Source organism: Micropterus dolomieu, linkage group LG16 (assembly GCF_021292245.1).
Source record: "Micropterus dolomieu isolate WLL.071019.BEF.003 ecotype Adirondacks linkage group LG16, ASM2129224v1, whole genome shotgun sequence".
NCBI classification, from domain to species: Eukaryota; Metazoa; Chordata; class Actinopteri; order Centrarchiformes; family Centrarchidae; genus Micropterus; species Micropterus dolomieu.
Genome location: NC_060165.1, coordinates 15,208,969 through 15,233,658, shown reverse-complemented (window position 1 = coordinate 15,233,658; position 24,690 = coordinate 15,208,969). Strand labels below are relative to the sequence as shown.

Below are 24,690 nucleotides of genomic sequence, written 5' to 3'. Positions count from 1 at the left end.
TATAAAGATTGATGTAGGTACTTCTGGCTCATATAAACTGTGCTAGCCTACCTCAGAGCCACACCTCTGAGGTAGGCTGGCTCATTTCTCTTATGTCCTCTCCCCTTCGAAAATGTTGAGACATCATTTACCACGCTTACGTTCAAAAGTTTATTAGTTGTAACATTAGCTAAATACAGACACACACATTTAGCGTCATACACCCCTACACTCAGACACAGCTGTAGTGTTATGACATCGGGTTGTGTCTTGACTTGTCTGCATTTCCTATGGGGAAATGCAACAGTTGCTAAAGCTCAATTCTTGTACTGTTACACCCCCTTGTGGCAAACTTAGTACTCTGAATACATTTGTTGTTTGTTTTCCTTGTTCAAAAACACACACACACACACACACACACACACTCTCATTCATACAAGGAATTCAACGAACGCACACAGCAAAGCAATATTACATTGTGTGGTTAATTTTCATTACAGTACTATACATGTGCTGGCTACATTCTTCTTTTTTTGTTGATAAATTTACACCAGGGGCAAATATAACCTCCTTCTTCCTTTTAAAGAAAACGTGGTGACATCACACTTGGGTGATTTTAAGTCATATGCGATGCTAAAACTGATCTTGTTCTGGTTTGGAATTAACTTTGTTGCAAGTGCATACAAAATTCAACCCCAGTCATTGTCATGTCTTTTAAAGACTGGAGTCAATGCTCAGAAAAGATACAAAGAATTGCTCAAGGACCACAAGTGAACAGGACATCACAACTTTATGTCATTGTGACACAATTACAAAACCTTTCATGGAAAGGGGGGAAAGTACACTGATGCATGGTTAAAAAAATGTAGAGGTAGAAGCGTTTAAAAAAATAAATAAATAAACAAAACAAAATATAAATGCCTACATAATACACAGATGTTGGTGTTGCTAACTGACATGATGTGGGTGTCGGTGTTAAATGAGTGAGCAGGAACATGTTGTGGTTTTTGGTTTCATCATTTGGAATTATGTCGACATGACTTATAAATAAGCTCATGCGTGGCACTGTGGATGTGAAGGAACGCTGTGGCTGATGGCATCACCTATAACCTAGAGGCTGCAAGTGCCACTCTTATTTTAAACAACTGTGCACAAATATCAAACAAGCAAGGACAGATTCTGCATTTAATACAAAATTGTCACAAAGGCTGTTCTTTAGTCAGTATTTTTGTCCTTTTTAAGTCACAGAAACAGTCCCACCACAAGGGCCCGTCTTAGAATGCATTGTACAGTACACAAACTGTACACAAAGTCTTTACTGTCTTCTTGATTTTCCAATTTCCCCAAAGGCACTTTAGATGATTCCATGCTCCAGTTAGGCGTTGGATCAGACTGAAAGAAAACACGGCTTCTTTTTCCATTTCATCCCGTCATGTTTGAGATGCAGCCTCTATTTAAAAAAGAACAGTGTTTCTTCTTGTTAGGCTTCAGTAGAACTCAATCAGATACTCTGGGTAGATCTGATTGCTGTCAAAAATGACATAAATCTTTGGATTGGCCATATCATCCACACAACTGTCATAAAAGTTGGTGAAGCTGGCATCCTTGGAGGGTGGTCTACAGTACATAGGATGACCGACCGTGTATTCTCCGACAAGCACTCTGGCCAAGAACATGGTCTTGTAAGGTGGCTCACTAGCAAATATTGGCGGGGTGAGGCCATGTCTCTGCAGGGTGGTGTTGTGCTTCCCTGTGGTGTGGCAGAATTTACTGGAGTATTTGGCATCCCGGGCAAAGTAGCTCCCTGCGGGAAGGGACATTGAATGAAATGTTTAAAATCAGACAAAAAAATGTGTAGTGAATTGTTTCACAATGTTGTTACATCACAACACAGAAGGATCTACCTTTGCCATATACATCGCCATGGCTTCCTGTCAGCCGCCAGTCAAAGTTAAAAGTACATATAGCTTGTATGTTGCTGTGTCCTGTGCCATGAAACAGCATTCGCTCCTCAATATCCAGTGTGCGCTTGACTTTTCGCAACTGTGTTTTCTTCCTTAGGGGAGAATCAAGGAACGGACAACACAACAACACATAGCATTGATCATCACAAAGTTACAAAGTGTATTTCCAAAGGGCTACAGGGATGTGCTCAAAACTACAGTGTGACTGACTTTCTTGGGAAAAGACAGATGTTGCATCAAAATCAATTAAATGTTTCAGGAAAAGTGAGAAGCCTCTGATTCTGTTGATTTACTTTAACAGAAGAAAAGCTTTGTCTGCAGCAGGAGCTGGGAAACCCACCATTCTATCTCTTGTGGACTGCAAAGGCAAAATTAAAATGACCCAGATCACAGTCACCATCACAGCAGAATCCTCTGCTATCACAAAAGAGCGTGTCGGACATTGTGCAGTCCACTCACAACAATATAACAATTGTCTACCTGCAGAAGAATTCCCATAAGTCCAGGTTTTGAATCCTCTGGATGGATTTGATTGGGTGATCCATAGTCCTTTCATATAGTCTGGCGACTTCTTTAAACTCATAAGTGTCTCTTCCAAGCTGGATGAGCTGCAAAAAAACAATACCACATGGGTTAAACAACTAAATATTCTCAGTGTTGGTTATATATGCATGATATGATGATATATAAAGTTTGCATTGATGGAAACCTGTGTAAACTAGAATGTGTATGAATATGTGTCTCATTATTTAATATTTTATTCCTATTACTATTTTCTTCCAAGTAGATAAACCTCATTAAACTCATGAAATACATTGCCTCCTGTAAAATGGCAGTGATTTAAGATCACTTCAGCAGCCAACACAATTCCCAAATCCCATCTCTACTGTTTGTTTGGGGTGAGATGCAAGTTGACAATATAAATGTGCTGCTGAAATATGTGCAGGAACTATGTTACATCATTGAGTCAGCAAGGACCAAGATCCATGTGGAACATTTTCAGCACCTTCTCAATATAGACCTTGAATAAATTTGACTCTTCTGGGGCAAAATGCTCACCCTACTGAGTACCAACAATATGAGTGTTCTATTATTTTACACACCTGATAGGGCTCGTCTGTATTGATTCTCTCCCAATGACACGGAACAGGCAAGGCAAGATTATCGCAAATAAACCTGACAGAAATAGAAGGGAAAGAGAGAGAGATAAAGGGTTAGTAATTGAATTGTTGCAGCAGTATAAGACCGAGTGAATTTATTTTATGTCAGTACACCAAAGACATGTGTTCTTAATGCTGAAATCTTCTTTCTTTCCTTCTCTTGCTTCTTGGGTTTTTGGAGAGACCAAAATTCAGGGTCAATTGCAAGGCAGCTCCATGCGGAGCTGGTAAGGAATTTAGGGTCTACATCAAGGATTCCTGAGGCTGGCAGATGCTTGAACCCTGACCTTTCATTTAAAGGATGGCTCCTTACTCACAACCCCATTTGTCTTTCTCCAACATCTTTTCTTTTTCAGATGAAGGGATCAACTGAAGACAAAAAAGTTCTTGGATGTCACCAAATCTTACCTGAAGCCAGTTGCAGAGTGGAGGGAGCGTTTGATTGGCCGCTGCTTCCCTGTCGTTACGTTTATCTGTCGCATAACTAGAAAGAAATTTAACAAAGATTAGAGCCACAGGAACTCATACTCATGCCCTATTTTCTGAAACAAACACCAACATTCTTGACTACTTTCCTTTAATAAGTCTGGGGGATGAATATTCTGTCTAACTCATCATCATACCTGAGAAGTCCAGTCTGTAGGTGTACTTGGCTGTGTAGAATTCCATGACGCCTCGCTGGTTTCTGCTGTAGCACTGCTCAATCTGAGCACTAGTCACAGAGCAGGCAGCACTGGGGTCAATCTGACATGGAAATTGAGAAAGATAAATTAATCTGATGGAGGGCTAAAGCAATTAGTTGATTATTTGATTAGTCAATCTACAGAAAATGAAATGTAAGTAACTTTTCAAGCACAAAAAGGTGCACATTTGTTAGTTTCCAGCATCTTCGTTGGGGGCATTTGCTGCTTTTGAGTTTTGTTGTGTTGGTCAGACAAAACAAGTAATTTGAAGTCACGTTAGGCCTAAGGAAAGCACAATGGCTGCTGAGAAATTAATCTGCAGATTGATTAATATTGTAAATCATTGTGCTCATCTGTAAATTGTTCGTTAATCATCCAGTCCTGGTCTCGGTGACTAACAACATTGTAGAGCACATGGTAACGTCATTAAATGTTTTGTTTTGTCTGACCAACAGTCCAAAACAAAAAATATTACATTTACAACAAAGTAAAGCCAAGAACAGCAACAAATTCTCACATTTGACAACCTGGACATGAAAATTAACTTAAAGGCCCCAATATTGACTAATTTATATACTAAAGTAATGGATTAATGGAAGTTAACAATGCAATGAGATTGATAGTAATCATTTGCCACTGACTGCTTTTTTTCATGCCAACCAAAGACTTCAAGGAATTTTATTGACTAATGGACCTCCATCAATGAGGAAGAGCTAGCCTTTTACATTGCACAGAGTTGTATTTGATTGGCATTAAAACCTGCACACTTTTGGCTCTCAGTTGCACAAAATTAGAGACCCAGAGGGAGGGGTAATAGGCGGGGGATACCGTTTAAGGACGGTTGGAAAGTGTGTTGTGTTATGATGTGTGAAGTTGTCATGTCCGGTGAACTACCTCAAACATATGCCACACTCCACATTCAGCCAAGTAGAACCAGCACCAGTTGGGATCTGAGGTGTCCATCTCCTCAATCTCAGCGGACTCCTCATCTGACGATCTGATGGCTAACATAGCTAAATCTGAAATTAATAAGTGAAAACACGCGAACACACTTAGGCAAATAGCACCTCTAAAATTTAAAAAAAGAAAAAAGTATTGGGGGGGCCAAGATGGTGTTTTATTCGTGAGACAAACCTAACGTCAAGGACATGTTTTTAAGCCATTGTCGTGAGGGCATTTCTTCCTGCGAACAAATTCAAAATAATACAGGAAATTGCCATATCGAGCTAGCTATTATTAGCGGCTGCCGCACCCGACTCTTTGTTAACTCTACGGGTGTCTTACCGGCTTTAGACTGTCTCTAACTGAGTTCCTGTCCTTATCGGGATTTAAGTCCTTCGTGCATTATGAATAAGTCACCACAAAATGTACAGACTCGGAATGAGAATGGATGACAAACGATACATAACATTTTCGTCCCCCTATGCGTTGTTTACTTTTATTTCCTGGTTCGTCACTCACGTCAATGCGTCAACGTGCGTCAACTCCTCCCTGCTGCGAATAAGCGCTGTTGCCCAGAGCTTGTTCCGTCAGGTAGACAATCTGTCCAGATGCCGCATCCATAAAATGGTTTAATTAAGATTAACTTGTGCATAGATAGTAATCACATAAAAGGCTGTGGGTATAGAGGTTGACGCCTGGTATACAGTGCCTAAGCATAGAAAGTATCAATATCAACAACAACTTTATTTATATAGCACACTTAAAAACAACCAAGGCTGACTTAGGTGCTTAACAGGGTAAAAGTAAAACAATAAAACAGTAATTACAAAGTAAAAGTACAGCAATAAAACGTCAATTAGAATGTATAGCCTACAGTATGTCATAGACTATATGATAGGCCTATATAATGATAATAAAATCGCCTAGGCTAATAACTTTCTTAGCTTAAGTATGCTACTTAGGTGCATCCAGAAGCATTTACCTAGAAGAGTATCACGTAATAGGTAGGAACCTGGGTAATAATAAGACCAAATGGTTCTTTAACATGTTTTTGCTTGCAACTCAAACGATTTTTGGATTTGGGGGATTCATTTGAAGAAAAGTTTAAGTGGTGGAACATTAGCCGCTTTTCACATTTGATGATTTTACTGCAAAATAAAAGTGTATTTGTTTTCTAATAAAAGTTACTGTATACACCTTGTGTTATTGTGTTGCCATGGAAAACAAGTTATATTATCATGGTTTCCTATCCAAAGAAGTTTGTTCTATATGACACAACTTGTCCCAAGTTAGGGGTAAAATGAACATGAGTAAGTTCAGTCTATGGGGGTAAATCATTGTAATATCAAAATTACTTAGGCTACTTAAAAAAAAACTAATGCTCTCTTTTGCTCAGTCCAATTTTCAAGAATAACCTAGATACAGGGGGTGGCTCATTTAACCCACTGGCTGGATTTACCCTTCTATATGTCATCAATCAACTATACTTCACCTGAGTCATAGGCACTTTAAATCATCTACTTTTAGTGAAATATTGTAGGGTACTTATAGTAGGCTACACTAATTACTAACTAATACTTCCCCGTCTATTGTAAGGTATGTTACATTGTAGTATTTCATATTACACCAACGTTTGCATGGGCATGGGCTGGAGAGCCAATCTCTGGACAGGCTGTCCTGCAGGGGACAATCAGTGTGTGCGCGTATGTGTGTGGGAAGCCCGTCAGGGCACGCCCTTAAAGCTTTTCTTCAAACTTCGCTCAGTCAGTCAAGGGATTTTATGTTGTCGGCGCCCACTGCAAACTCACGGGTGAGTTAGGGTTTGCATTCAAATCTCTTTTAAGACGCTTGAAATATTTAATTGTTTAGCAGTTATTTTTCGGGGGACTAGGTTTTGCAATTCGCAGCACGTTAATCGATCATTTCTTTGAAGTCATTTGCAGTTAATGGCATCTGTTTATGTCAGAGTCTCTTTCATTTTGCATTTAGCATTTCTATATCTGCATATATGAAGGAGAGCTGCAGAGAACGTAACATGCATTAATTGCATGTTTTTCTTTATGTGTGCATATAACAGACTGAGAGACCATGACTGCAGAAACAGCCAGAGGGGCTCCTGCTGGAGACCCTGGGCCAGATAAAGAGACTCCTGAGGATGGTGTTCAGCCAAGAGGGAAATGGGCCAACAACATGGAATTCATACTCTCCATGGCTGGAGAAATTATTGGCCTTGGAAATGTTTGGCGTTTCCCATATCTGTGCTACAAGAATGGAGGAGGTGAGGGACTGGGTTTGGAAATACTATGGGTGGATTTGTGCTGACTGTGATATAGAATAAATGGCTGCTGAGGCTGCATAAAAGCATTGCAGATAGGCTGAAAATAAGTTGTAAAACATTTCAGAATACCCCATAGCTTGATTCTTGTCTATAGATTTAAATCTCTTAATGAAAATTGCTGTTTTCTTTGGTTGTTTTGTTACAATTCATGATTTATTTGGCAGGGTCATTGAGAGTTTTCCCCAATAAAAGGGAAAATTTCATAATCTCATAATCTCACTGTTATTTCTCATAATGCAAATGATCCCTGTCATCCCATTAAGCTAGTTTCAAAATCAACCAAGAAAAACCTTTTTGGGAGATTTGTAGCATAGTCTGTGTTTATCTGTCAGTGTGCTGCATTCCATTATTTGTGGAGCTCTGACTCTTCTTCATGGGTATCTATAATTACAGGTGTCTTCTTCATCCCATACTTTGTGTTCCTCTTCTTCTGTGGGATCCCCGTGTTCTTCCTGGAGACGGCGTTGGGCCAGTACACCAGTGAGGGTGGGGTGACCGCCTGGAGGAAGATATGTCCCATGTTCGAGGGTAAAAACAAGGCTTTTTTTTTTTTTATTACTCAGAATTTCTCTTCACCAGCTGACATGCATGAAATGCATGATTCAGTGTTTCTATCCAGACCCCCCAAAACAAAATGACATTAGCCTTTTTGAGTATTTTAGACCATTAGAGATATTTTCTGAGGAATGCTTAAAAGCTGTTCATAAATTTGATACAGCATTTTTTACTACCTCCACAAAAGTTCAGGAGCGGTCAACCCTATACAATAGCTCCCTTGTGCTGTCAAGCTTGTTTTTGCTCATTATACTGTACATTTCAAACAAGTTGCTCTAAAACAACATTTTATTGATTGTGGCCAGTGCTGGTGGTTGATTGTTCATATCAAATGTTGAACCAAAGCTGTAACTGTTACATAATATAGAAGAAGACAGCAGCCAGAAACATTCACTGTGTCCTGCAGGAGTGGGGATTGCGTCTCAAGTGATCGTGGTCTATCTGAACATCTACTACATCGTGGTGTTGGCCTGGGCTATCTTCTACCTGTTTTACTCCTTTATAAGCCCCCTGCCCTGGTCCACATGTGACAACTGGTGGAACACTGGTGAGGCACCCTTTGTGACAAATCATGCTATCTTGTCTATCACGTCTGTATTTGATTAGCAGTGCGCTTACAGATTTTGTTGTAGACTTCGGAGGAAGCACAAGAGGAATTCTCCTATACATTTTAACATTTTGAAGTGTGCGAAATGCAACTCACCTCCACCTCTCTTTCCTCAACCTCTTAGACTTATGTCAAAGTCGCCTCAGCATGTTTGCCAACCCCCATTTGTTTCACCCTGACGCCAACTGGTCATTCTTATACAACATCACCTCACCTGACTACTATGGGAATCTCACTTACATGTAAGATGCATGTTTATTACCAAGCTGTATCATGAATGTAACTTATAATTGTGACACATACCGAATGCATAGGGGGAATTCATCATATTAATGTGATACATGAATAGGATGATAGAAAATATTTCATGAATATTGGCTGCGATAGATGTAACAGTTTTGGGACATGTGTTCAGAGCAGGAGATTTGTGCATCTGTTACTGTGATAAAAACTATGAATTGCTGCCATGGGAAAGTTTCAGGGTGAAAATTACACCCAATACATCTATATGACTTCTCAGGCCTTTGTTTAATAGTGGTTGAAAAAACAAGCGGGGTGTCAAATGGTAGAAAAACAGCTTGTTAAAATAATAGTTTGACATTTTGGGAATTACACTGTATCTTTTTTCTTGCCAAGAGTTAGATGAGAAGGTTGATACCTCTCTCATATAGTAAATATGAAGTGACAGCCATATAGCTGAGCTTAGCGTAAAGACCGGAAACAGCTAGTTTGGCTCTGTCAAAGAAAAATTGTTGGGGCTTTTATGTGCCAGACTATTTCTTAATCAGAGTAGTATCGATATTCTCATTTATTGGCAAGCATGTGAATAACAATGATTAATGAACAGCAATAGTAACATGCCATAAAACATTGTTGATTAGTTATCTGTGTGATAATATTTTAAAACATTATAACAGCATCAGAGAGAACTTGACTGATTATCCAAAAGCTAAGCAATGTTTAGAATTTTCATTTGATTTCATCTCACTATACTTTCTTGCCTGTTAATTTTTTATATTTCTAGGAATGATAGTGAACTTGTCCTGATAGCCAAGTCACCAGAAGAGGAGTTCTGGACGTGAGAAACACACACACACACACACACACACACACACACACACACACACACACACACACACACACGCACTTATTTTCTCAAAACATGAAAAAACTCTTTGAGAGTAATACCATCCTCCCCAGTGTGCTTGTCCATGGGTGGAACATTCCAGATACCAAAAGGCTATCTTTACCCATGGGTGCTGAATGAACAAAAAAATTATTAATGGTGAACCTACAAAAGGTGAACCAAGGTCACCCAAACGTAGCAGGGAAAATGGGCCAGTTACATTCAAAGAACATTGCCATCCTCATTTTTTTCCCTCTCATTTTTAGATATTGCGAAACCATAGCTGCTGCTCTTCACATGATACTCTCCTGATTTGCTGCTAGAAAAGATATTGGGAAATCACTCAGCTACATACAGCTACGCTGCACGATGGGAATCATATGCACTCTTATCCCTGCAGATTGTATAATACAAACTGAAGCCCTCCAAAATAAACTGAGATTTAAACATCTGTATTTATGATGCAGATGTTTGGCCTATTTATCTGTATTTAAATTAGTTTCCACTGTCACAGACACACTAAAAGGAAACATGCTGTTACTTATGCTGTTTATTTGCAGTGGGAGAAAACTTTTGAAAGAAGAAACAAAGTGTGTTTGTATCTGTACATCCATCATTCTGTGTGTTATTTGCAGAGGATACAGTTGTATATTTGTGTTCACATGTCTGATCTCTTCCCCACAGTAACCGTGTGTTAAGAATATCAGAAGACATGTCCCTGGTTAAGGTGCACTGGGACCTGGCTCTGTGTCTCCTGGTTGCTTGGATTATATGCTACTTCTGCATATGGAAGGGAATCAGATCTACAGGAAAGGCAAGCACTGCTTTAGCATACGTATACAGTACCGTCCTGATATTAAGTTGCAGTCACTTAATGCTGTGGTTCCTAACCAGGGGGTCAGGAGTCCCACAGGTCACAAAACAAAGATGATTTATAGCACAATCTGAGAAACACATGTTGCCCATGCTCCAAGGATTTACAGGAAACAATGCTTTGAAGACAAAATCCAGGACATGCACACACATTTGAAAACGTACACTAAAGGTTTCTTTCCACTAGACTTAACACAAGATGATGATTGTTAAGAGTTCTGAGCACCCTCTCAGTCCACGGTTTGTGTGGGTGTGCTGTAAACATATACAGGACCTAGTCTTCTTCCGTTGCCCTCAAGTTATATTTGCCGCCCTAGGTGTTGATACAGGTGTCATTTTGAAAGGAAGTCTGGATCCTGCAATAATAAAAAGTACTTGCAGTTGCCACCAGTATCCAAGATGTTTTCAAAATTAATTTAGATAAACCCACTGTACTGTACCTGCTCAGCATGAGGCAGCAGACAGACAAAGTTAGCGACTAACTGGTTAGCATAGTGGAGCATTTATCAGCTAAGGAGCCAGGTATTTTCCTTTAGGAGTTGGTGGAGACCAAATAAAGAGCTAAAAGGACAGTGAATACCGGACCTACAGTCTCCAGGTAACCAGAAACACAAATACAAATAAATGCTAATGCTGCTCCATGTCTGCTATCAAATAAGACAACAGTTTTCTAAAACTTGCTATCAACTTTACAAGGTGTTTTCTGCCCCCAAGTGACCCAAAAAAAATCACATAATACAGGTTTATTGTAAAGACTGTTTGTGTGTACATATGAAATCATAACCTACCTTTTTGTTTCCATTTTTGTGTTTGTAGGTTGTATATTTCACTGCTACGTTCCCCTACCTGATGCTATTCATCCTTTTCATCCGTGGAGTGACACTCCCAGGAGCCGCGGAGGGGCTGAAATATTACCTCTTCCCTGATTTAAGCAAGCTCGCTGAACCAGATGTAAGAACTCATTGTCATAATCAACTGTTCTTGTAGCTGTGTTTGCTTTTCATATACAACATTACACCCACAATGCACAGCCATTTCGCTGCCATCTGAAAATCTGAGGCTCTAAAGTAAACACATGCAGAAAGAGTCAGAGCGTTGGTCTCACAACCAACCAGAGCATCATCTGTCTCTTTATTTATCAATACTTCTCTCTCTGTTAGATTCCTCTGTCCTCTAACATGATGAACACAGTGTCCTGTTATTTATTCTCTTCCCCCTCCATCCTCTTTGGCTTGACTCTGGTTTCCGGTCCCAAGACAGTCTTAACAAGAAAAGCAAACCAAGATCCTTTTTCAGTAAGGAGTTTGTCAAAGATAGTATACTGAGTATGCAGTAACATCATCACACAGGAGTAATATCAGTGGTCTCCATGGAGAATTTCTCATACATTTTCAGGGTATATTTACCTTGTAAAAAGTCAACATAACTTACTTTAAGATGAAAACCAAACTCAGGAATTTACAATCATTGCAAATTATACATTTTTATTTTCATAAAAGACTATCCATTTATTACATTCTTACAGCAGGTTATTCACTCAGCATAATGATGTAGTGAATAATAGTAAATAAAAAAACAGAGGGTGAGTTCTGGATTTTTTGGCATACTCCGCAATGACTGCATCTGTTTCTGCCAGCAACGACTTAAAAAAGGGGTCTTTCTTGATCATCACCCCTCTCCCTTGCCCTTTTTCTCTTTCTCTCTGTTTTCCTCCTGAAAGTTCACGGCTAAACTCTTAGCTTCAAGGGTCAAATGTGATTACTGGAGGGTTAAGCCTCAGAACTGGTCTTTGTAGTGGTGGGGGGGGTCACTTCTTTACGTCTACTGTGGGCATGTTGGTATGCATTCATCCATGGGTTTCTGTGAACATTCAAACTTGACTTAATGGGACTGATGTTACACAAAGATCAGAAAGGGGTACCTTAATATTTCATGTGATCCATTTGGATGCATCATGCCCCTCAATTGAAGGGTCTTATCATCTCACTTTTCCAGTTCGAGTTAGAAGACAAAATGTTGCGGGAATTTCACTATGTAATCATGGAAAGAAGCAAAGGGGAAAACTGTGAGAATATTATTCGGAATAACATTGAAAGCAGGTGAAAGCAGTTATGGGTCAGAGAGCTGAGTTATGCAATGCCAGATGCTCTTAAAACAGATCTGTTTCCAAAGAGTCTTGCTTTAGCATGCAAGTGTTTTTATTCAAAACCACAGAGGAAATCATAATGGAGCTCTGGCCTGCATCTGGGGTCTGTTTAATGTGTGAATGTGTCTACTCTAGTCCATGTGTCAGAGTGTGTGTGTGAATCTGTATGCAATGCAGCCAAGAGGACTTCAAAATAAAACACATGCTTCTAAGGACACAACAGTTTCCTCTTTGTCCAGTGTCAGATGTAAAGATCCTTTGCCACAGACGTAGGCCTCCATTTCTGACCCGAGGCTGTGAATAAGTCAGGCCCACCATGGGGCCGGAGCAGGGGCCTGCATATTGCTGTCGAGCCTTGCCAAATGTATCTTTTAGTGGGAGTGACTCACTACGCTGTGGTGCCTCTTAACATTAACCATATGGGGTCGGAATGAGAGACAGGCATTCCTGTAAACAAACCCGCCTACACTCACAAACCCGAATACTCACAAATACCAAAGCACATGTGGTAAACAACTCGCGTAGTTGTGAATGCAGTGACACCGCAACAAAACACAGGAAGATGTCAATTCTGTAAATCTGTATAATATACATGTCAACACACAGAAATAGTGTCATAATTGATGCTGGCGTAAAGCAAATGTGTTTGTTATTCTACAGTTCTGGTTAATTGTTTTGACCTGACAAATGTTTTTTTACTGCTCTGTGAGGAAGGAAGCTGATGAAAAGCACACTGTATGTTTAGGTTTCCTCTCAAATGTGTAAAGTCACTCTCGTACCCACTCTAGGTATGGCGTGATGCAGGGACCCAGGTGTTTTTCTCCTATGCCGTGTGTCAGGGTGTACTGACAGCTCTGGGAAGCTACAACAAATACAACAACAACTGCTACAGGTCAGTGTCTTTACACACAGACACGTCGCTCTCAGCGCATCATCACATTTACAGTTTAACATTCATGTACTTTTGTTCTTGGTATGTTGTAGGGATTGCTTGGCACTGTGTTGTCTGAACAGTGCCACCAGTATCTTTGCTGGTTTTGCTGTGTTCTCAGTGCTGGGATTCATGTCTCATGAACTGGACATACCAATGAATGAAGTTGCTACTGCTGGTGAGTTAAGTCCTCCTTTTTAACAATTGCATGCTTTATTTGACTGCTTGCACTGTAAACTTTATTTAATAAATGCCCAGGTTGAAATATCTGACAGCAGTTGTATTTATTTATGCATTGTTGGGCTGCAACTAACAATTATTTTCATTATCAATGAATGGCTATATCTATAAAATGCCAGAAAGTAATGAAAATGCCCTTTTATAATTTCCCACAGCCCAATTTGACATGTTCAAATCTCGTTTTGTCCAACCAATGATCCAAAACCCAAAGATAAACAGTTTACTATCATGCATGAGAAAAAAAAGCATCAAATGCTAACATTTGAGAAGCCAGAAACAGCAAACACCTAGCATTTTTGCTTAAAAAAATGACTGAGACGATAATTTGAACATCAAAATAACTGTCGATTAATTTTCCATCAATCACCATTTCAGCTCTAATGCATTGTGGCTTTAATTCTGATGGTGGGCACAACAACAAACAATGTCCACAAGATGGCATCTAATGGTCACATACAGTTAAAAGATTTTGTACTTCAAAGATTGGCATTTCTAACATGCTTTTTCTTATGAAATGCTGGATTCTTCCCTAGGTTGATAAAAATCAAATTAAACAATTGAAGGGGTAAAAAATAATCAATTTTAACTGTCCATAACTCATGTCCTTACTAAGGCTATAACAATAGATTCAGAAGTCATTTTAAATTTTCAAAAGCCAGAACGGTTGGAAACTACTACGGTAAAGTCCCTAGTCGTGAAGATAGAAGCACACTGTCATGTTAATAGATGCATTTGTGTGGTTTCTACAGGTCCTGGTCTAGCTTTTATAGCCTATCCAAAGGCTCTGTCGTTGCTGCCTCTTGCATCCTTCTGGGCTGTGCTCTTTTTCCTCATGGTCCTCTTCCTGGGCCTGGACAGTCAGGTATTGTATGCAATGCATCAAATACAGTGTTTCAGCATGATATTGTATACTAATCCGTTTCACTTCTGTCCTCACAGTTTGTGTGTGTGGAGAGCCTGGCCACAGCCCTCACAGACCTGTTCCCACGTCACCTGAGGAGGCCGTGTGCCAGAGAGTTGCTGGCCCTGGTCATCGCTGTTGTCTGTTTTCTACTGGGGCTGCCACTCATCACTGAGGTAAGCAGTAGGATGAGTAAATAAAAAAAATATAAGAAAAGAGAAGATGAAGAAAATCAGATAATTATAATTAAAGTTTGGCTGTTTCAGTGATGTAGATTAACTTACAGTTTTTCTCCATTGCTTAAACACCAAGCTATAATAACCAGGCTTTTTAACTAAACTTTCTAAACCTTAACCCCATTTTTCAAAACGCACACCCATTTCCCTAAACTCTACACACAAATCCTTTCATTTCTCATTGCCTACACCATGTGGCCATTGAGAAAGCACTGACATTCAATATTGTTCACTCAATCAGCACAGATTGAGCTCAATTAGCACACAGCTACCCAGGTGAAACACAAACAGTCATAATTGATAACACACCAATCGGGAGCTTCAATAGATAGATTAAAGGGCCAGAGTCAGTTAATTCAGTTTTGGAACAATGGATGTGGAGAAATCTGAAGGAAGAGGTAGAGGACACCAGAGAGGAGGAGGAGGAGGAGGAGGAAGAAGAAGAAAAAAAAGAAAAAAAGGAAGAAGAAGAATAGCAGTGTGGAGAGGAGGAAGAGGTGAAGGAAGAGGAACAGTAGGAGTTGGAGGAGGAGATGGGACAGGAGGAAGATGAGGAGTAGGAGTAGGCGGAGGAGGAGGGAGGAGGAGGTGAAGAAGAAGATGGAGGAGGTAGAGGAAGGAGGAGGAGGTGGAGAACAAGAATCTCTGGCTTGTCCCAGACCAAAGACAGGGACGCTGGGGTAGAAAATCTGTTGTTTGGTGTGTTGTACTATACAGCACACTAAGGAATAAAAAATGTGTGCAAATGTGCAAATGTATACATTTGTTATTTCTTTTGTGTTCATCATGTGAAAAGTTTTTTGAGGGGGAAACCACAAGCAACATAAGTAATAACCAGTTTTTGTAGTATTGTTTTGTATTTTTCTTACCAGTGTGTAAAACTGTGTTGTAGTGTGTGTGTGTGTGTGTGTTTTGAGGGCTTGTTTGTTATGTCTGTGGGCAAAGTTTTGTTTTTCAGCAAGATTGAATGGTTTTGAGTGGAGAGCTTTTTGACCTGAAAATAGGATGTTCGGGGAATTGGGTGAGAAGTTGTGGATTTGTGTTTAGAGTTTGGATAAAAAGACGCATAATTTCAAGAAATGTGTTTAAGCAATCGAGAAAAACTGTAACTATCAGATGACAACAGGTAGATGTACATCTGCAGTGCTGTGCATAGAAATCTATGTAACTATGTTAGTCGAGTAAACTGTCTAGACAACTATTGGATGAAAAATTAGATCTTCACAGGAAGAATGACGAAATACCTTTAAATTAGCAGCTGTCTATTTTTTTGCAGTAATGCGAGCATCACCTGATAGATCTTTATGAACACATTCAAATCCTTCAATCATCAGCTTTACATTGTGTTAGCATGCTAGCACACTAAACTTAGAGTGAAGATGGTAAATATTTACCTGCCAGTCATCTGCATATTAGCATTTAGCTCAAAGCCCACAGTATGCATAGCCTCACAGAACTGCAAGCATGGCTGTAAACTTGAGCTTATTTCAGAACTTCCATTTGTACACTTCAGTGTAGTACCCTGTGTACACTTATGTACTTACTTGAGGAGTTTGTGAATTTCAACAGGGTAGTGTTATAATAAGTAAGTAATACAGCTAATAAGTAATACAGCTAATAAGTAATACAGCTAATGTGCACTTACTGGTAATGATGATCGTAATATGTGACCACTTCTTCTTCTTCTTCTCTTTAATGCCGAATTTCAACTAGATGGAGCAGTATCGGCAACATCACTCTGCAATTGTCAGTTCCCATATCGCTAGTCTCAACAAATTATCTGTGATGAACCATATTTGGAATTTCAACTTCCTTTACGTTTGTGCTGCATCTGGATGTACTTGCCTTCCCCTATATAGCCAAGATGGCGACCAATGTGTGAAGTGTCGAGTGTTGTCATGTCCAAGTCAAGTATGGAAGAACGCAAATTGAAACATAACATTAGTCTTGTTAGTTAACAAACTAACCTTCAGTTTATTTTTACAGTGATGTGAGCATCAACTGATATTCAGGAGATCTTTATTAACACATTTGAAAAAATATATACTGATTGAGAATCAGCACTAATTTAATAACATTGCTTTTTTAATACACGTATATATTCATTTATATTTGATAGAGGGCAAGAGAATATGTACACACCAGTTATTAAAGAGTTTCATTTAATGATTTATGGGAAGGTCATGCCCTGCTATGGGATCACTGAAGCACAAGAAATTGCTATATTATGTGGCCTGGACAGTCATAGAAACAATCTTTTCCTTCTGATCATCTCTTCCTGCCTGCCATGACTTTTTTTTCTACTACATGTTTTTTTCTCTCATGTTTCAGGGAGGGATCGTCCTCTTTCAGCTCATAGACACCTACGGTCCCAGTGGAACCAGTCTCCTCATCATTGCCTGCTTTGAGACCATTGCCATTGCCTGGGTGTATGGTAAGTCACGCCATTGGCCGTGCACTACATGATGCTTTTAATAATGCACTGCGTGCTGCACCTTTACTAACTTTAAATTATTTTCTAAAAATATTTTAACAATGCATTTCTTTTAAATATCTGGTATACAAGTTTTACCATCTACACAATATCAACATCAGTAGTGCACTACATTCACAGTAGCTACCAAAAGGAACTTCCACTTTATTTCATGAGTTTATGCCATCCCAACAGCAGCATTTGTTTGATCAGTGTAATCAACTTACTGCATCTGTATCGTATCTGTAAGAAACCAGCTTCTGATTAAAAAAAAACTCCATGTTCATTTTATTTTTATCCTGAGTTACATTAAAAGAGCTCTGCCAACAAAACAAAAAAGAACATTTTGATGAGATTGAAAAGATCAGAGGATTCTGTTTATTTTTATTTTAGAATATTTTGAGTGAGTGTTTCTCATAGCATTACATATTCCCTTCCAATACTTGCACCACATATACTGCGGATATACTTCCAAGCGTATGGGGTGTTAGTGCCAGGCACATAGTATCCAGCTATTGGCTTTAAAAGTTCAGTGTGTAATATTTAGGAGGATTTATTATTGAAATGCAATATAATAACTATGTTTTCAGTGGTGTATAAAGACCTTACATAATAACTTGTTATATGTTTATTACCTTAAAATGAGCCATTTATACTACATACACCGCAGGTCCTCTTACATGGAAGTCGCCATGTTGTGCCACCATGTTTCTGTAGCCCAAAAGGACAAACTGCTCCACAGAGCGTGTTTCGTCACTATGTTGAATAAGTACGAAACTTCTCCTATGTGCTTGCAAAGGGAAGGTTGAGCGCTAACTGAGTCTTTGGTTGCAATTCATAACAATCACCACTAGGTGACACTAAAGGTTACACACTGAACCTTTAAATAAACTGGGCTCTTGCTCTGTGCCTCTGCGTCGGTCAGAGGCATTATTTTTTCGTGTTGTCTGTCGGTCCCATCCTAGTGAACACAATATCCCTGGAATCCCTTCAGGGAATTACTTCAAAATTTGGCACAAATGTCCACTTAGAATTTGGGTGGGAAAGGTCAAGGTCAGTGTGGAACACGTCCTTGGCCATAACTCAAAAATTGCTGTGGTAATGAAGACAACATTTCACACAGATGTTAATTGACAATGAAGTGATGACTTTTTTTTACCAAAAAAGTCAACGGTCAGCTTACATTGACGGTCAACCTTATAATGTCCTGGAACCACCATAACTCAGGAACAGCACTTTTCCTAATAACTAGCATAGTATGGGCTTTCCTCCATCTCGTCCATTCTTCCTTTCACTTTCCTGCCTCATTCTGAATTTCCAGTGTCATTGAAACTTTGACTGTAAACAGTGGAGCGCACCTAGCTTCACTGTTTACCTAGATCCAGTCAGTGAGTGAGGGAGAGAGTTCCACGCCTACAAGCGCTTTTGCAGACAGGTGCTTCCAGTCTTCAAAGTAGATTTATTTGTCACATTACAACAGGTTGTAAAGTGAAATTGAGTTTGTAACTCCCTTCTGCAACATAGCAGACAATATCCGGTAATTTAAAAGCAATTGGTAAACAGAAATAAACTATATATTTTATATATATATTTAGGCTAGTATGCCTGGAAAACTAAGGATGCTCCCCTCAGCATCAACTGTTCTTTGTATTTAGTGAACTGAAACACTGCATATAATGATAGATAAAACAATAAATACAGAATATCTCCTGTAATGACCAAAGGACTGTTTTTTGAGGTAAAAAGAGATATATTTGAGAACTTTCAAGAGTCATTCAAGAGTAGAAGTCCATGACATGAACTATTTATTCTGGCAGCAAAGCATTTGCAATTATTTGCAAATTACTTGTGCGTGACTTTTCTTTTTACTCTGACAACGCCTTTTGGTAATGTATTACACTCACTATGGCTTGACTGATAAAGATGAATGATGGACTTCAGCTGTTATCAACAGTTTAGTTTTCTTTACAATGAGCATTACTTCCTGCAAGCATGGCTGTAGACTCTAGACACACTACACTTTGATTCCATTTCCATATCCCAGTCTTCCTCTGCCTTCACTTCGAATAAATCTTCTAAGCTCTCACCGCTTCCCACACTTTCATTATCAGCAGTATTACTGGCTAAATTACAACATGTGGGTGGAGAGTTATCCTCCGTTCTCATATTTGTCTTTACAGCTCACCTCTCAACTCTGAAAGCGTCTGTATCGAATACTTTTGTCGAAGTGTTTCCTCTCATGAACCTGAAGGTATTTTTCATTCGTAGAGGCATATTCTGCAAAAGTGCTGTCACAATCACCCTGACCATGCATGTATCCCATTTCTGTGACTCTGAAAACTGCATTTCCATTTACAAAGAGTGCTTGCTCTTTGGAATTAGGGTCCAACCACACATCTTCTACTGCAAACTGACGCAGAGTGAGATATCGATTGCTTTCCGCAGCTGCTTCCTCTCCCCAGTTCGAAGAGGCAAAGAGGTCGAACGAACGGTTTAAAAACTCAGAGTGAGTCTGTGTTGTGTGTGGAGAAGCTTCCTCGCCCCAAATTTAAATGAGGCCACTCACTTTCCTCCTCCGCCAAGATGTAGGTAGTTTCAGGGCTGATTGCTGTATCATTTATGTAGCTGTGTCTGCTTTACTAAATAGGTTTGACAATGTATTCTGTCATTGAGCATTAGCAAAAAATCAATCTGTGGCTGCTGTTCCATCACTCAGGTCATGTATTTGACCAATCTCATATCAGCTTCCTCCTCTTTTTAATGTCTCTGCTTCTTTCTTAGTTCCTCCCTCCTCCTCTTTGGCAGCTCAAGGTTAGCAGCTTTGTCATCTCATTCCTCCTCCTCCTCCTCCACTCCTCCTTAGCTCATGTCTTGCCAGTCTTCCTCCACCTGATTTATTTTACTGATATTTAACTTTTAACTTCTATTAACCTGGATATATGCTTTTTATTAGTTCATAGGTTGTTCTTCCTCCTCTTTCCTCCAACCTCACTAATTGTTCACTCATTCTCCATCGTGTGTAGAAACATCACATTGCATGTTCATACCTGCAACAGTCTACCAGAGGAGATCAGGCTCTGTTCCTGGTTTCATCTCACAACTTAAGACCCATTTATACAAAATAGCTTTTAATGTGTGATGCATAATTTATTTCTCCATTATTTGTATATTGACTTGTTTCATATTTAGTTTGTCACATGTTTTACATTGACTGCTGTAAAGTACTTTTGAAAAGTGCTATACAAATAAAGCTATTATTATTATGTCAACATTGGAGTTCTGAAAATAAGGAACATTTTCAGGCACCCCGCACCCATTACACTCAGTGAACCCTAAAATCACCAAAATTCTTTTTCTTCTTGTTTTATTGGCGGTTGCCGTTTGTGTGAATAACTTCCCATCACTAGATTTTACAGTTAACGTTTTTTAGAAATGATAAAAATAGGGTACATTTACTGCGAAATATATAAACAGGAGGGTTGACAGTTATGCATGTTTCCCACCAATCAATCAGATGACACATCCAAATAACACTTACATTCATTGTGTGTAGATTAGATTCAATTCTGTTGCTAATGCTGTATTGTGTATATATATATATAGTATTTGTATACTTTGCAGAAGTATTTTGGTTTTGCACAGAACAATCCTAGTTTTAAGCTTTTAAAGTAGATCCCCAGTTTCAATACTTCATTCAAGAAAGGAATAAACACGAGTTAAAGCAGGCTGTAAATATATTTTACAAAGTGTTTAAAATGTGTCATCTCAAAATCTTTTACGTTTTACAAATTGCTTTGATAAAAACATTGGCTTTCATACAATGGTGGAACTACTTAAGTAAAAGTAACACTACCTCACTAAAAAAATACTCCATTACAAGTAAAAGTCCTCCATTTTACTTTTATAATATAATAGTTACTTTTTTAGAAGTGTGATCAATTTAATGTATTTAAAAGAAGTAAAAGAACATATTATGAATCCTTAATATTGATGTATTAATATGTAAGATGCACTTTAATGTTTCAGTTGGTCAAGGTGGAGCTAATGTAACTGCAGTATAGGATGGGTAGTTTAATCTATAACAATACATTATTTTTATAAACTGACCATGTTTTTTAACTATCTTTAGATATTAAGTAAATGCAGTCAAATATAAAGTAAATGTATTGAGTAGTAAAAGTATTAAGTATCATATCATGGAAATACTTTCCACTACTGGTCAAACAACCATTAAAAAAATGGCCTCACCATGTCATTGTGTTTTCAGCTGAGGGTCCCGTGTGTTTGAGAGTTTTCCATGTAAAAACAAAACCATTTTCCTCCCTTTGATTGACTAACACCTCCCGTCCATGACCTTGCAGGTGCGGACCGTTTCTATGACAACATTGAGGACATGATCGGGTACTCACCGTTCCCCGTGCTGAAGTACTGTTGGATGTTCGTCACGCCGCTCATCTGTGGAGTGAGATACTCACACTTGGGTCACATCTCTCTCTCTTACTTGATTCATCTACTTTGTGTCCTTCTCTCTTCACACTGGCTGTCCCCTTTAATATATGTTCCCTCTCATGTTTTAGCATATATTCATTATTTCCTATCTTATATGTCTTCTGAACACAGATCTTTTTCCGCCTTTCATCACCCCTTATTCTTGCTTCTTCCTGTTCCCCTCTCTCCTGGCCTTTCATCTTTGATTGAATGTTTCACATATTTTCATTTTGCCACATCAGTAATTATGCTTCTGCTTACATATGGGAAAGATGAGGACAGACTGCTGCCTTTACCTGAAAAGGTGGACTCATCACAGCACAATTCACTGCAGACATGATCAGTGCAAGATCAGAAAGTGTAGTAGGCATATTCATTCTTAATAGGAGGCAGTAAGTCAGTTAAAGGATGTCGTGGAAACTGAAAAATCTGTTTATGTCTAGTGCAGATGAGAGTTGGTACTCAAATATATGTATATATATATATATATATATATATATATATATATATATATATAAATACCTGATGACACAATATTCAGATTTTCAGTCAATCTTGCAAACCAGAGACATCATCAGCATTACGCAGATATGGCTGAGGAGAGGCAGCTCTTTAGAGTACTTTGAGATAACATGCATTAACTGTAGCGACAACGGGATGCACATGATTTCACTCAAGGAGTTATCATTCGCACGTCACAACATCTCAAAGTTCCCCCACCTGCGCCTACTCCTTAAACTCCTCATACACACACAGTATATCCTGTTGTTTTGTAGATATACAGAAGGGTGACATATTTAAGAAAAAAACAATATATAGTGTCGTAGAAAGGTATTTGCCACTACATGCCACACAGCCACACCAAGAAGTTAGGAGAAAGTTATATAACATATTAAGCTATATAATAATATAACCAAAAAATACCAGGAGACAAACAATAAAGAGAGAACAACTTTTAGCAGAAGCTACACCTCTGCAAGTGGGAGTCTAGTTCAGCATTTGGTTTTCCTGTTTTCCTAGTTGAAATATTTGAAACCATATCATTTCTTCACCATTTGATTTGACGAAGAGAATTAGATTTTATTTACTTAAAGACAACTTTCATTCCACTTCACACCACCACACTTGTTTTATAGCTGCCCTCTAATTCGACCATGTCCTGTCCCCTAGCTCACACTGCTGTACAACCTGACACAAACACATCATCTGGAGGTGTATGGTTATGTACCCGGCACCTGGGGCGCCGCTTTGGGTTCTCTACTTGTCCTCACTCCACTGATGTGCATCCCAGCATTCATTGTGATCACACTGTTTAAGGTGAGTGAATTCAAAAGTTGTATTTTCAAATATAATTTAATATCTTTTTCTCCCCCAGCACTTGTTACATTGTGATGGGTGCATGACTGTGTTTCATAACATTACGTTTTACTTGCATTTCCCTCCTAACAATTAGAATCCCAAAAACATGACTAAACCATCCAGTGATCTGCGTCAGGCTCGACCAGACAAGCCAATTCTCACTCTGGGTAAAAACATCATCTTTAAGGCTCAGGGGCAGCCAAACACTAATGAAGATGAAGGAAATCAGAAGATGACAATGGAGGAACCCAGCAGGGTTTGATGGTTGATAACCTGCAACAATTTATGGTGCATAGATGGTCTCCATAAATTGTACAACTTTGTGACACAAAAAACACAATGTATCATGTAAAGTATGTAAAGATTTATAAATGTTTAGACATTTAATGAGTATTCAGGGAGATCCTGTTTTTTTGTTAGTACATTAGTTGTTGTTTTTTTTGATGAATTCCAATGTTAAAGTCACACACAATATAAATTGTCCTATACGCCTATAATTATATATGCTGTAATTGTCCTTAAATGAAGGAATCAGAATTGATGCAGCAGAACCAATAATTTCATCTTTTTTGTTCCACTCAGTCTTCTTACTCGTGCAAACCTAAATTACATACAATGTAACACGAATGCCAACAGTTTGGTCAGAGATGCATGTGTGTTATGCTAGTAGCAGCTACCCATAAGCTGCTAGCCTCAAGCAGATATGAGGAGTGGGCTACTCACTTCTTTCCAACTCCACAACCCCCAGATTTTTTTCATATTCAAACTAGTAGTCTTCAGCCTCAGCTGATGTGACATCACTTGAGGCAGTTCATCACATTTCACCCAGCTCCCTCTGAAACCACATGTGCAGTAATACTCACAAAGACCTGTAAAGAGATTTTGATGTGTAAAAAAAGATGGATTTCTCCCCAAAACATTAACAAGATTGTCCATCAGGAGCACATGTCTATCCTACAAGTGTAAATTGTAGTAGCTGTTCTTCATTGATTTCCAAGGGGCAATGGGCACAGACAAAATGCCTCTGGACGCAATTAGGTAGACCTACAACCAGTCAGAGCAATTTTTGATTTGTAAATTAATATTACCAGATCCTGCTGGAAATACAGCAAACATTTTAAATGCAGTTGTTTGTTGTGTATGTTATGTCTAGAAAATATACCGTCCAATTTGTTTACTGACTTGATAACGGATTCAACAGAAACAGTTAAACATCAGCTGCAGCCATGTCGGTTGTTTACCAAAATGACCCAATCAAATAAAACCCACCCCATATTTGATAAACGGTTGTGATTGACCTGACTGGATCCAGGACCAATGGAAATCTGTCTGAATGGGAGGGGGGCCGGATGTATCTGCCAGAGCAAATTAATCATGAACAATTTAGCCTTCTTCTTTTGTCATTGAGATAATGTTTGTGTTTACTATTCAGCCTGTACATCTCTATTTTAGTCAACCAAATAAGACAGATTATTGTTTTAAAATGTGCATAAATTCAAATCTCATTAAAAGTATTGGTATGCTAAATATGGTGAAGTGTGTCTTCTTTGACTCTGTCCACATTGATTTGTGACTAGAGAGGACAAACATTCAATATAATTTCAGGAGGATCATCTTGTCATGTTTCCTATTTTGTAGCAATAAAATATATATATTGCACAGGTCTGTATGTCTTCCTTCTCCCTAAAA

The 24,690-nt window shown here is 38.8% G+C and overlaps 2 protein-coding genes across 4 annotated transcripts; one reads left to right on the top strand and one right to left on the bottom strand.

Annotated features, from left to right (window-relative positions):
* Positions 1-136: 136 nt before the first annotated feature.
* On the bottom strand, positions 137-5,217 carry LOC123984736 (protein mono-ADP-ribosyltransferase PARP11-like). 2 transcript variants are annotated; one of them, XM_046071816.1, is made up of 9 exons: positions 5,071-5,216; positions 4,921-4,969; positions 4,681-4,805; positions 3,727-3,847; positions 3,512-3,587; positions 3,047-3,119; positions 2,424-2,551; positions 1,884-2,035; positions 137-1,783 (listed from the first exon to the last, which is right to left on the bottom strand). In XM_046071816.1, exons 2-9 carry the CDS (start codon positions 4,961-4,963, stop codon positions 1,467-1,469), a joined length of 1,035 nt encoding a protein of 344 aa, XP_045927772.1. In that variant the 5' UTR covers positions 4,964-4,969; positions 5,071-5,216; the 3' UTR covers positions 137-1,466. The 2 variants fall into 2 exon arrangements, with proteins under 2 accessions (XP_045927772.1, XP_045927773.1); XM_046071817.1 differs by lacking the exon at positions 4,921-4,969 and having other exon boundaries at positions 5,071-5,217.
* On the top strand, positions 3,923-24,658 carry LOC123984735 (sodium- and chloride-dependent GABA transporter 2-like). Of its 2 annotated transcripts, none has more exons than XM_046071813.1 (16): positions 3,923-3,939; positions 6,806-7,006; positions 7,460-7,594; positions 8,028-8,168; positions 8,353-8,470; positions 9,253-9,306; positions 10,039-10,168; positions 11,044-11,178; positions 13,162-13,265; positions 13,358-13,482; positions 14,294-14,406; positions 14,484-14,621; positions 17,013-17,115; positions 21,516-21,616; positions 22,813-22,959; positions 23,096-24,658. In XM_046071813.1, exons 2-16 carry the CDS (start codon positions 6,817-6,819, stop codon positions 23,261-23,263), a joined length of 1,902 nt encoding a protein of 633 aa, XP_045927769.1. In that variant the 5' UTR covers positions 3,923-3,939; positions 6,806-6,816; the 3' UTR covers positions 23,264-24,658. The 2 variants fall into 2 exon arrangements, with proteins under 2 accessions (XP_045927769.1, XP_045927770.1); XM_046071814.1 differs by lacking the exon at positions 3,923-3,939 and adding an exon at positions 6,459-6,538.
* Positions 24,659-24,690: the final 32 nt, after the last annotated feature.